Raw genomic sequence first — 13,492 nt, forward strand, 5'->3', positions numbered from 1 at the left:
CGCCCAGGCCCTGAGTTCAAGCCTCACACTGGCAAAAAAAGGAAAAAAAATTCCAGGATTAGACAAAAGGAAACATAACGAGTTTAGAAAAAGACTGGAAAAACAGTATTTGGACTGAAATCAAACTCTTGAACTGCCCCAAATGTGACCCAGTGCCGAGGAGCCCTCCAGGCCCCAGGCCCCCGCCGCCGGTCTCCGAAGCGCGGCAGCCGGCACCGCGCCAGGGGGTACTTACTGGACAGCTGCTTCTGGAGCTGGCGCACCAGGGCGGCCGTCTGCTGCTGCTGCTGGGTCTGCTGCAGGCCCTGCCGGGGAAACTGCAAGGCAACAGGACAGAGGAGGAGTCAGCCTCAGGGCCGCCACAGACAGACGGACGGCAGTGCGTCCGTCACAGACAGACGGCACTTCAAGAGCAGGGGCTGGGCCCAGGTAGACAAGTCAGTTTCCATCTACACCTTGGTGCACTTCTGGTAGACAGCCGAGGTCCACACTGCTCAGAGACACAATGACACAAAAACGGCACAAAGACTTTGACCGACTGCTGTAGACCTTGCTTACATGCACAGAAGAAAAGCAGGCCCTGACCTGAAGAGGGTGCAGGCTGGGTCAGCCCAGAGCTCTAGCTAGATGAAAGAAGTAAGACACTGTCCTTCACACGCAGCCTTTACGGCTTTCAACACAGAAGGAAAAAATTATGAAAAACCTACTATGGCTGGTCATCCCAGCTACGCAGGAGGCTGAGATCTGAGGATCACAGTTCAAAGCCAGCCCAGCAGGAAAGTCCGTGAGACGCTTATCTCCAATAAACCATTCAGAAAAAGCTGGAAGTGGCGCTGTGGCTCAAGTGGTAGAGCGCTCGCCTTGAGCTGAAGAGCTGAGGGACAGCGCCCAGGCCCAGAGTTCAAGCTCCACAACCAACAAAAAAGAAAAAAGAAAAGAAAAAACAAAAAACCTACTACAGATTTCAGTACCCATTTAAATTACTCTGAATGATGCAGGACACTGGCAGCTCACGCCTGTCATCCTAGCTACTCAGGAGGCTGAGATCAGAGGATCAGAGTTAGAAGCCAGCCCAGGCAAGAAAGTCCATGAAACTCTTATCTCCACTAAAACTACCCAAAAAAGCTGGAAGTGGAGCTGTAGCTCAAGTGGTGGAATACTAGCTTTGAGCAAAAACCTCAGGAACAGTGCCCAGGCCCTGAATTCAAGCCCAGGACCAGCAAAACCAAACTTCATCAAAACAAACCAAAACCTCTGAATGATGGGCGCTGGTGGCTCACGCTGTCATCTTAGCTACCAAGGAAGATGAGAGCTGAGGACCACAGTTCAAAGCCAGCCCACGCAGAAAAGGTTGTGAAACTCTTATCTCCAGTTAACCAGCAAAATGCCGGATGTGGAAGTGTGGCTGAAATGACACAGTGCTAGCCCTGAGCAAAAATGCCCAGCGAGCGTGTAAGATGGCAAGTTCAAGCCCCAGCGATGGCATAAAAAATAAAATAAACTCACTACGAATGTTTCTCTAAAATTATTTCCCCACGAACACCACAAGAAGAAAAACCGCATGCAACTCTGAGCAGCATGCTCAATCCAAGGGGAATGGCGTGAGTCCAGTGGGAAACAGACCGCACGCCGGAAACCTCCGTGCCGGCCATGTCCCCACCCCACACACAGCGCGCCGACTCGACACTCACCAAGCCATCTGGCAAGCCAAAATGCGCCTCACATATCAGAATCACAAGTTGAGAAGTTAAAAAGTAGTAGTTGGAATACTGATAAATTTAAAGTTTACCTTTTGTTTACATAGGTGCTGCACAACAATCTCCCTATTAGCAACTGCTACCCAAAGTTTTGGGTACCTTATAATTGCATGTCCAAGGGTCCATTTGTGACTTGGTGGCAGAGTGCTAGCCTTGAGCAAAAGAAGCTCAGGGGCAGGTCCGAGGCCCAGAGCTCTAGCCCTCGGACCAGAAGCAAAACAAAACAAAAAAACAGGTTAAGACTTTTCCGCTCAGCATCAACTATTTCAAACATGTAACATGACTTAATTTCAGCAACATTACTTATTTTCGGCTTTCCTGAAGAATGCCAGCAGCATGTTTTATTGTACTATATACAGTAAGAAAGAGATCTACCAGATGCTCCACAGTGGAGGGGGATGTAAGCTGCTCCCTTGGTTGCACATTCTAGCATCACGGGTTAGACAGACTCTCACGTGTGGAAGCCTGGTGTGAAAGGCAGGCGTACACACCACACACCCAGGGTGCTACGCACAGGCACGCGGCGGCTAACGCAAGAGCCCAAAGCTGAGCAAAAGCCCAAATTCCTCTCAACAACCAATGCACCCCAAGCAGCATGCTTCAAGTGGCAGCATGTTTGTGGTAAGGGCTATGTGGAGGGACACAGGAGGAGAGGGAGGAAAGGGGAGAAAACGCAGCCATCCCCGTCACTGTACATTCCCTAACAACTGAACTGCGTGAGTTGAGGTAGGAATGGGCGGGGGAACAGGTGAAAAGCGGCTGAAGAGCACTGATCAAAATGCACTGCAATAACGCCTGACACAGGGAGTGTACAACCACTTCATAATAATAAAAACCAGCAAGGAAAAAGATGACTCAAAGCTGCGTGCTTGTGGCTCACGCCTGTAATCTCAGCTACCGAGGAAGCTGAGCTCTGAGGATCACGATTCAAAGCCAACTGGTGCAGGAAAGAATGAGAGACTCTCATCTCCAATTAACCACCTAAAAACTGGAAACTCCAAGTAATACAGCATTAGCCCTGAGCACAAAGGCTCAGGGACAGTTCCCAGGCTCTGAGTTCAAGCACCACAACTGACAAAAATGAAAAAAGCAAAAAACCTCAAAACTTAAAGAGACAGGCAAACAGGGAGAAGAGAACGTTCTTTCTTATAATAGAGTATCAGGATGGGCTCTGGTGGCTTATACTGGTAATCCTAGCTACTCAGGAGGCTGAGATCTGAGGATCATGTTTTGAAGCCAGCCAGGGAAGGAAAGGCAATGAGACTCTTCAATTATCTACCAGGAAACCGGAAGTAGAGCTTTAGCTAAGTGGCAGAGAGCCAGCCTTGAGCAAAAAAGCTCAGAGACAGCACCCAGGCCCAATGCCCCCCACCAAAAAAAAAAGAGTATTGTGGGGCTGGAGGTGTGGCTCAGTTGGTAGAGTGCTAGCTACTGAGTGAAAGCATCAGGTACCAAGTTCTAGTCCTGGTCTCAGACCATAAAAAGATAGACTATCATCTATTAAAAACAAAAAATAGCCAGGCGCTGGTGGGTCATTGTAATCCTAGCTACTCAGGATGCTGAGAGATCTGAGGATCACGGTTCAAAGTCAGCCTGGGCAGGAAAGTCCATGAGACTCTTATCTCCAATAAACCACTAGAACAATGGAAGTGGCGCTGTGGCTTAAGCAGTAGAGCGCTCACCTTAAGCTGAAGAGCTGAGGGACAGCGCCCAGGCCTAGAGTTCAAGTTCCACGACCGACAAAAAAAAAAAGAATTAAAAAAAGAAATTATTTTCCTACTTCCATAGTGGCTTCAGGCAGGAATAATTAAGAACGTGTAAGTCTAGTGGGCGAAAGTCTGATGAGCAGTAAAACAGATTGGGCCAAACCATTCCTACAAATTCCCGAGTAACTACAAAGGGACAATCAGTAGAAAGATCTGTCAGTTTTTGGTATCACCAATAACATATATTCCAGTGTGACCCATCAAAAATGGCACAGTAACCATTCATAATATTCCAGCTCAACATGAACACAGAAGACTCAAATTACGACAAACCGAGTAAGTAACCTTCTAAAGTAAATGTCCCATGCAGTTTAAACTGGTTAACTTTCTGAAGTAAACATTCCATCCATTTTAAAAATGCCCTCGTCATGAACACAAAGGGGAAGGGCAGGAGGATTTGGAACTGGTCCTGGTAAGAGGTGAGAAAACAGACATGAAAGCGGCGCCGTGTTCCATGTGACACCAGAATGAGGGAGCAGCGGCAGCACAGGCCTGACAGGTGCACCTGGCGCAGTTCAAGACTTAGGGAGCACAGGCCCGTGTCCATGTCACAAACCCCAAGGTCCATCATCACGAAGCTTCTCCAAGAGTAAACTGGAAAACTTCCAAATAAATCGGCATGTCTATCCTTTCTACACATCACAAAGAAGAGGCAGGAGGCAAAGGGAGAGGGAGCGTGAGCGACAAAACCAACGCTGCCGCCAGCCATCAGGGGATCTGTGAAGGGTGACACGCCTCGGCACTACTCCTGCCACTTTTCTGTCAAAGTAAAAAAGTTACATCTTGTTCCTGGGCAGAGCGTGAGCAGCCATGAATTCAAAGGAGAACTGTCCCCCTGCTGCCTGGAACAGCCCAGCCAGACACACCCCGCTCCTTCCCTTCTGAGGACCAAGGGCGGGGTGGCGGATGTTCACTCTGCCACTGCTGCGCAAAGGCTTCTGCAACTGTAACAAACGCAGTCACCATCACTGGCAGCAAGGTTAGAAAAGCGAGACGCATGATGGAGAGGAACTGAAACCCGAAGCCTGTGCTGTCGAGGCAGAGTTCTGCTCCATGCTCCACTGACTTGCTCTGGCTGCCCGCAGGGCAGGCTCACTCCCCTGGGTACAGGCTTCCAGCCACCCGCACCCGTGCTGAGCCTTCCTGACGCCCTGCCATCCTCCCGCCGCTCCTGCCTTCCCACAGCCGCGAAACCATCTCCCAAATCCAGGGCTACACGCCACTGTGAGCCTACCGCTCGTGTGTGTGTGTGTGTGTGTGTGTGTGTACACCAGTGTGAGCCTACCGCTCGTGTGTGTGTGTACACCAGTGTGAGCCTACCGCTTGTGTGTGTGTGTGTGTACACCAGTGTGAGCCTACCGCTCGTGTGTGTGTGTGTGTGTACACCAGTGTGAGCCTACCGCTCGTGTGTGTGTACACCAGTGTGAGCCTACCGCTCGTGTGTGTGTGTACACCAGTGTGAGCCTACTGCTCGTGTGTGTGTGTGTGTACACCAGTGTGAGCCTACCGCTCGTGTGTGTGTGTGTACACCAGTGTGAGCCTACTGCTCGTGTGTGTGTACACCAGTGTGAGCCTACCGCTCGTGTGTGTGTGTGTACACCAGTTTGAGCCTACCGCTCGTGTGTGTGTGTGTGTACACCAGTGTGAGCCTACCGCTCGTGTGTGTGTGTGTACACCAGTGTGAGCCTACCGCTCGTGTGTGTGTGCGTGTGTGTGTACACCAGTGTGAGCCTAGCGCTCATGTGTGTGTGTACACCAGTGTGAGCCTACCGCTCATGTGTGTGTGTGTGTGTGTGTGTGTGTGTACACCAGTGTGAGCCTACCGCTCGTGTGTGTCAGCATGGAACCTGGCAGGCCCGCGGGGCATTCCCAACATGCAAAGTCTAAACTGGGCTAAAACAAAGTACCGCCATGTATGGTCAGTGTTTCATTTACCTTTCAGGGAAAACATCTAAGAAAGATGCAGTTGGAGTCATAATGGTTAACTTTTTCCTTTATGGAGGTAGCCAAACATGAAAAAGAAGAGAGGCCATAACTGAGACAGTGGCAAATCGCCCTTTTTTTTTTTTTGGTGGTACTGGAATTTCAACTCGGGGCTTTGAACAGGAGCCATGCCCCCGCCTTTCCTGATTAGTTGCTTTTAGCTAGGGTCTCATCTCAGCCCATGCCCAGGCGTGACCCGCCCTCTACCTATGTCTCCAGAGAGCCAGGGTTGCAGGTGTGACTCCCTGCCTGCCTTGTCTATCAAGCCGAGGGTCGGTCTCACCCTGACCTTCACCCAGGCTGACTCAAGCAGCTGGGATTACAGGTCAGAAAAACAACCGGGAGGAAGCAACAGGGATGGAGTGTAGATACGACACAATGGGATTAGGCTTTGCATAGCCATCGCCTTGAAGAACACCTGCGAGATAGAAACTGCTACGTAACTTAGGTAGTAACTACTGTTGTTACTTAGAAACGACAAATTTCAACTAGAAACAGAGTGCTTTGTATCACTAAAACTATTAACAGTCCCATTAGTGGAAATCTCAATAGTAACATTCTCAAGCTAGTACTTGGGCTGAATGTTCTTGTTTAATCCTGGTTATAACAGTATCATAATATATAATATCACCATACATATAATACTCCTGGTAGGCAGCAGGATTATTTTCTATTTTGTGGAGACTAGAGGAGTTTTACTGTTTTGTTTAAATTCATACCTGTACAACGAATAGGATCAGAATCCATAGGATGCCCTTCCCCAAACCAATGACTATGGACCACCATTAATGTGATGCAACTTTTCTTTCTGCAGTACTGGGTTTGAACTCAGGGCCGTGGGCTTGCTAGGCACACACTCTGCTACTGAGCCGTCTTCCTTTAGATACTTTGGTCTCATGTTTTATTTGTTGAGCTGGACTTGAACTCTGATACTCCTGACCTTTGCCTCTCAGACAGCTGTGCTGGTAGGAGCTGGTCACCTGCTCTAAGGAGAGTAGAACCAAGAACGGATCCATGTGAAGAACTTCTTATCTGAGCATCTCGGGCACTTAGGTCAGATGCGTGAAGGACAGTTTTTGGATTCTACGGAGAGATGTTCCTTGGAAATATTCTACCTGTGTTCTTCCCATTTCATAGCCTAACCAGGACAGAGATAACGCAGAAACGCTTCTGGGACCGATCAGAGTCCTGGCAGTTTTGCCTGGCTCCTCTCCCCGCCCCGTGCCCCCCACTCTCTCTCCTCCCCGCGCCCATGTGGAATGTGTGCATTCAGACCTCAGACGGCAATGGTCCGGTTACTGGGAAAGCTGTCCTAACCCTTTGTGAGAGGGGAGGAGGGGCTGCAAAGCGGGCTTTCCCACGTGACTGGGCACGCACTCGGCCACACTACAACTCAATCGTGCTGGCTTGGTTCCTGGGGTCGGGCCCATCGCCTCCCCCCTTTCTGCTGCAGGTCTGCCTCCCCCTCGTCTCCCTGTCCGTACCTGGAGGAGCCTCTGCTGCTGTCGGGCTGGCGGCTGTCCGGGCCTCCCGGGGTCCTGAGGCGGGGGAACTGAGGGGAGGTCTGGAGGTGCAGAGGTCAGCACAGCCGCGATGCCTGTGCCCACCAGAGGGCTCTGCTGCAGAGCCTGATGATTCAGTCTGGCAAAGAATAATGCGATTTGTTTTCAAGCCCACATGTGCGACCCCGCTGCAATCAGAGACACCGGCACGGCAGACACATCCACAAGAAACTGTCAGTGTTCAAAACTAACTTGCACAATTCTAACAGGAAAAGGCCAGAGTGTAGCTCGCAGACAGGACCACATGAGGGGGAGGGACTCAAGCACTCTGCCCAAGGTAAATGGCCATCCCCTAGGAAACACTGTCCTGACACTGCCAGGGAGCTTCATGTACACAGCGCCTGGAAGTCAGCAGGGCTTGAGAGAGCAGATGGAGTAACTGAAGCTGCTCAGAAAGTAAACGGCACAGGTGGGACTTGAACAAGAATTGTTTGATAGGAGAACACTATTTTTAATTTTTTTATTTTTTAAATCCAGAATTTATAATTTTTCTAGGCTATCACTTACTGTAAAAATAGTAAATACAATGTGTATGTTTCAAACGAAGTACCAACCTTCTCAAATTTCCCACGAGTGCAGATGACGTATTATCATTGATGCTGCTATCTGACAGATTACAAACATTTCCACAACAATGAATTTTTTTTGGTCAAAACTGCCCTGTGGACCCGTCTATGATGAATAAAAAGTTTTCAATCTGTACTAATAAAACAGACACAACCACTAAAACTCATTACCTAATTTTTGGGTCTCAATACAAAATCGCAGGACTTCTCAATCTGAAAGAAGATTTTTCAAGCCATAACAAAGCTACAGATCTAGCGAGCACCCTCATAAGTATGGCACCTAAGGTAGCTGCACAGATAACACATGCTGACGCTGGCCGCGCTGACCACACAGAGCCACATAACACTCGACAGGAGACTCATGACCACCCTAATTCCTATCGATAGCTACAGGTGGATGGCAGCTAGGATAGGGACTGATACAGTTCCATTGTATGTTTGACGACAACAAGAATAAAGAAGAGTCTATCATGATCATCCCTGAGGTACAGAAGACAGAAACTAAGTTATAATAGAGCTAGTTCTCACATGCACCATCTGGAATCAGTATTGCAATCTTGAGTTTTAATGGCTCCAATCAGCAAACTCTAGTGAGGCATTGCTAACAATGATAACCGTTTTCTCTCTTAGATATGGTAAGTTTAAAAAAAAAATCTTTAGGAAAGAGAAGCAGGGCTGGGAAGGTGGCTCAGTGGTAGAGTGCTTGCCTAGCATGCATGAAGCCCTGGGTACCAGGGTACCTCAGTACCACATACCCAGAAAAAGCCAGAAGTGGCGCTGTGGCTCAAGTGGTAGAGTGCTATCCTTGAGCACAGAGAGGCTCAAGGACAGTGTCCAGGCCCTGAGTTCAAGCCCCAGGATTGGCAAAAAAGAAAACGAAGTAAATAAAGAATACTACTATTGGCCGGGTGCTGCTCACGCCTGTAATCTTAGCTATTCTGGAGGCTGAGATCTGAGGATCATGATTCAAAGCCAAATGAGACAGGGAAGTCCGTGAGACTCTTATCTCCAATAAACCACTCAGAAAGCTGGAAGTGGCACTGTGGCTCAAGTGGTAGAGCGCTAGCCTTGAGCTGAAGAGCTGAGGGACAGCGCCCAGGCCCAGAGTTCAAACCCCACGACCAAAACAACAACAACAAAAAAGAACATTACTCTCATTTAAAATCTAACACATACACAACTTCAACAAGCAAGCTGAAACATTCCTTATTTGGAACTTCTCTGGGGACTGCTGAAAATGACTTGCAGACACACAGGGTCATTAACACAATCACAAGCTCCATCCTAGAAGAGGAACACAAGGGTTTGTTTCTCTAAGGTGGTATCACCTCTGAGCGCTAGCCAAGGTCTGCAGGTACTGCGGCGCCTGCCGCTGCACATAGCCACCGGGCTGCGGCTGCATCTGCCGGAGGCGGTCCGCCAGCACGGGGCTGGAGTGTGCGGCCGGATGGGCTCTGCCATGGTAGCCGGGGGACAGGACCGCACCACCGGCCTGCGGCTGTACCGTTGGCTGCAGAGGTGTCTGAGTTCCGTACATCGTGTACCCCTGGGGCATGGTCTGCAGGAAAGCACAAGGGAAAAAAATCAGTGTCCCCACTTCCTGCCAGGATTCCCATCACTAAGAAACGTGAGGCAAAGCAAGCCCCTGGAACTTTCTGCTCTTGGGGCCCTGATGACTGGAAATATGGCAATGCTGCTCTGGAGGCCAGAAGTGAAGCTTCTGAACTGGATGTCTGACAGCTTACCAAAAGTTTCAATCTACAAATAACCCTCATGTGGTTAATGTGGCTTATAAGATCAGCTGCTTATTTGTAGGGAAAGAAGACAATGGTTTCTATTCAGAAATAAACGGCCAAGCATTCATCTACACCTTCAGTGCATGGATACCATTTATGTACAATGGATCACAAGCATCATTAATAACGTTGCCAAGATTTGTCAGGCACAGATGCTCAGTTAAAATCATGGAGTACACCTTCCCTGTATGTGACAATACTATCTGGGACTAATAACTATGCCTGGAGTGACTAATCAGTACCAAGAAGCAAAACGCTATTAAAATACAAAGTGAGGTACACTGCTGATATGCTGATAGACAGCCTGGACCAGAGCTGACTTCAGTATTCCACGCACAGGAACCTGCCTGACACTAATGTATGGGCTCCTCCTTCTCTAACTCTCAAGGCCTTATGTAAGCAGACAGGTTTGATGGACCACTAGGCACAACTCATAGAGCAGGTCTGTGAAGCGCCTGATATTTTGGCCCCGAAGAGTCATGGATGATGAGCTTCTGCAACCAGCCATCAGGAGTGACCCACACAGAAGGGTGTGGGTCTGCCAGGCCCACCCTGGCTTTGCATTCAGCCTTGGACCCAGAATGGACATCAGCCATGCAGGGAATATTGCTAACAAGATCATGAAAGAAATGGGATAAGAGCATATAGATGCAGAAATAATAAAATAATTACAAAAGAATAACTCAAGATCCAGGCTAAAGCAAATGTACCCTCTGTTGGCATCTGTGCATTTCGCTGCACTAATTCCACAGGTTGTCTTATTCTCTCACATCTTTCATCTCTACCTCACAGAAGAGCAAACAAAGCTCAGCAGCATGTGTACAGTGTCACAGGACCCGTGAGCTGCCAGGAACTGTTGAGTCTAACAACTTAATCACAAATAATGGTACATATTCTGACATAAATAACTGATATTATTAATGCCAACTGATATTATTTAATGTCAACAACCACTAATATGTTTGAGTTCATTTGTACTTTTTTTGGGGGGTGCCTGGGCACTGTCCCTCAGCTCTTCAGCTCAAGGCTAGCGCTCTACCACTTGAGCCACAGCGCCACTTCCAGACTTTTCTGCTTATGTGGTACTGAGGAATCCAACCCAGGGCCTCAGGCATGCAAGGCAAGCGCTCTACCACTGAGCACCTTCCCAGCCCCCCCATTTGTACTTCTAATTCAAGAATGTTTTATGTTTCTAAAATGTTTTACACTCCTCAATCAATTCTGAAATTTGAAGTAACTAAGTTCTAAGTATCATTGGGAGTTCATATCCTATTTATTTTCTCTCTTAACTTAAAATAAGTTGCAATAGTATATGCCTGTATTATGTATGTATGTATGTATATATATATATATATATATATACATATGTACACCATATACATATGGTAGTATATGCCTATATTATGTATATATATATATATATATATACACATATGTACACCATATACATATGGTAGTATATGCCTATAATCCCAGCTGTGGAGAGTCTGAGGCCAACCTGGCCCATTCTATCTCAAGCTAATAAACAAACAAACCCCAACCCCCACAATTCCCTTAGTGTCTCTGACACACACGTGAGTACCTGTGCCTGCTGCAGCCCTGGGTACTGAGGGGGCTGAGGAGAAGGCCGTGCTTGTGCAGCAAACAGAGCCGCCGGGTCCCCGGGCTGGGCCTGCAAAACAGACAGGCAAACTTGGTCACCGCAAGGGCCTGAGTCACCGTGAGTCCTAATGGCAACAGGCTGTCTGAAATCACAGATTTCTAAACTGCACAAACTGCTACCTCTTATCATTAGATCCTTGTTATAAGGACAGAAGGCTGAGCATTTCTTCTCTAAGACTATCCGTGTTCCCAGTAACAGCACAGATTTCAATGGAAGCACCGATGGTTTGCTCAGCAGAAGGCAGCCCAGACACGCTGGTGTCTAAGTGTGAAATCTCAAACCCTCAAGTGTGAAATCTCAAACCCAGGACTATACTGCCAATCCCCTTAAGGGAAGAGAGTGTATGGTACCCACAAATGACATATGAAATTTCATAACATCTTAGCAAGATTTCCTCACAGTAATAAAACATTCCCTACTTAGCCATGTGCTTGGGGAAAATTTGGTCCCTTTCATGACTTTAATTATCAATTACAGTATCTTTAATAAAAATTCTCCAAGTTCTTAACACTTCTAACCAACTACATGTAAAACATCTGTTCACCAGTCCTAGTTTAATTAATACATGGTTTTGGCCATAGGAAAACACATATTGCTAAGAACAGCTGTATTTGTTTTAAATTTAGTGGCAGAAGTTGTTTTATGCAGCAATCATCATTGAAAGAAGCTCAGCTTAATTTTTCCGGTATTTTTTGTTGTTGTTGTTGTTGTTGGTCATGGAGCCTGAACTCGAGGCCTCGGTGCTGTCCCTCAGCTGTTCAGCTTAAGGCCAGCGCTCTACTACTTCACACAGCACCACTTCTGGCCTTTTCTGCTTATGTGGTGCTGAGGAATCGAACCCAGGGCCTCATGCATGCAAGGCAAGCGCTCTACCACTGAGCCACCTTCCCAGCCCCTAATTTTAACGAATGATGTTTACAGTGGAATTCTTTTACTACGGGGTCAGATAACAGACGTCTTCATTTTTCTTACAGTACAAAACTAGAGTATCCTAATAATATTTTACTGTGCTGGGAATAGGTAAATCTAGAAAGAAGAAAGGGCAGACAGGGGACCAGGTCACGGAGGTTAAGAACACAGCAAGCTCCCCCACCGATACCTGCAGGGCTACTGACCTGAGCTTCCGTGAGCTCTGCTCCAGAGCCCAGACTCCTTCAAACTGTGATGGTTAAGGGCAAAAATATTTCAATATTCACTGCACACTTATTATTTTTAATTATATTCTTGGGTGCCATTGTTTACCTGACTTACGTAATTGTAACCCCTTTGTCTATGACCTTCATAATAGTAAACTAAGAAATTACATTTTATTGTTGTTAAGTAGTTGTACAGAGGAGTTATCATTCAGTTTAGGAATGGATGCCACCCTCTCATTGTCCCCCACCATCTCTCCCAACACTGACCTTCTTCTCAATCTTCTAAGTTTTGTAGGACGTGTATTGATTTTTATGGCCACTTATTAAAATCACCCCAGTAAGAAATGTGAAGGCCTGAGAATGAGATAGTAGAACAAGTATCTATCTATCTCTATAGATATCTTAGCTGTGTAAGATATCTATAGATATAGATAAAGATCTCTCAGATGTTTTAATTCTTTTCTCTGATCCCTACAAACAAATTCTTGGAACCCTTTATGAAGACCCAAGTTAGGAGAGGCTGAAGCGTCATAAATTCATCCATATATTGTGAAATACAAGTTTTTGACAGCTTCAACAAGAACCTGACTTTCCAAAATAGGCTCCAATGAAGACAGCCTCCTCACTCGGTTCCTCTCCATTTCCACATTCTTGGGTTGAACAAACATAGCCCAAACTCCCTCGGTGGGGTTCAACCTGTTCTCCCGAAGTACCCACAGCTACTGACCCTCCAGAAACCACTAAGGGATCATTAATCAAGCGGGAATCCAAGGAACCAGATCTTTAAATATCACTACTCAAGTCTGCACCACAGCATCATACACAGTCCCTGAGGACAAACACCCAGAGAGCATGCTTTCAGCGCAGATGGTAATGGAACTTATGAGATCGACAGGTAGACTGCAAGACACAGGCTTGTGATCTGCGTGTGGGACCTGTCTGGACACCGAACACACATCTCTTCATTCCTCCTCTGATTACCCAAAATGTAAGGTGGGGTGCTGCAGAAAACTAGAACCCCCAACAAGGCATAGATGAGTTACTGGGTAGCTCCTATGGAAAGTATTAGTTGAGCTCATAAAGATTTGAGAAGTAAATTTTTTTCTACATTAAAAATTGTAAACTTTCAGGGAAAAGTATACTTACAAATGCACAGGGAGAAAGAGGTTAAAATTAAAATATAGTTTTGACATTCGAGAATTCATGCCCACCATTTATGTCCAATGGTGAGCTAGAAGCACACTAGGAAGCATCTGAGACGGA

At 47.1% G+C, this 13,492-nt stretch overlaps 1 protein-coding gene across 7 annotated transcripts in view; it reads right to left on the reverse strand.

The window, feature by feature from the left end:
• LOC138837635 (mediator of RNA polymerase II transcription subunit 12-like protein) overlaps nt 1-13,492 on the reverse strand; it is a 213,494-nt gene that overhangs the window by 5,226 nt on the left and 194,776 nt on the right. For all 7 annotated transcript variants that reach the window (XR_011375387.1, XM_070036566.1, XM_070036565.1 and 4 more), the window contains 4 exons: nt 11,013-11,102; nt 8,963-9,192; nt 6,991-7,147; nt 236-317 (listed from right to left, as the gene is read on the reverse strand). Coding sequence is in view for 6 of the 7 variants with exons in the window: in XM_070036566.1 (XP_069892667.1) it covers nt 236-317; nt 6,991-7,147; nt 8,963-9,192; nt 11,013-11,102 (559 nt within the window). In the remaining variant the exon portion in view is untranslated. The remainder of the gene's footprint in view (nt 1-235; nt 318-6,990; nt 7,148-8,962; nt 9,193-11,012; nt 11,103-13,492) is intronic.

The sequence above is a fragment of the Dipodomys merriami genome, unplaced genomic scaffold (assembly GCF_024711535.1).
Source record: "Dipodomys merriami isolate MVZ:Mamm:240054 unplaced genomic scaffold, mDipMer1.0.p SCAF_273, whole genome shotgun sequence".
Lineage (NCBI taxonomy): Eukaryota > Metazoa > Chordata > Mammalia > Rodentia > Heteromyidae > Dipodomys > Dipodomys merriami.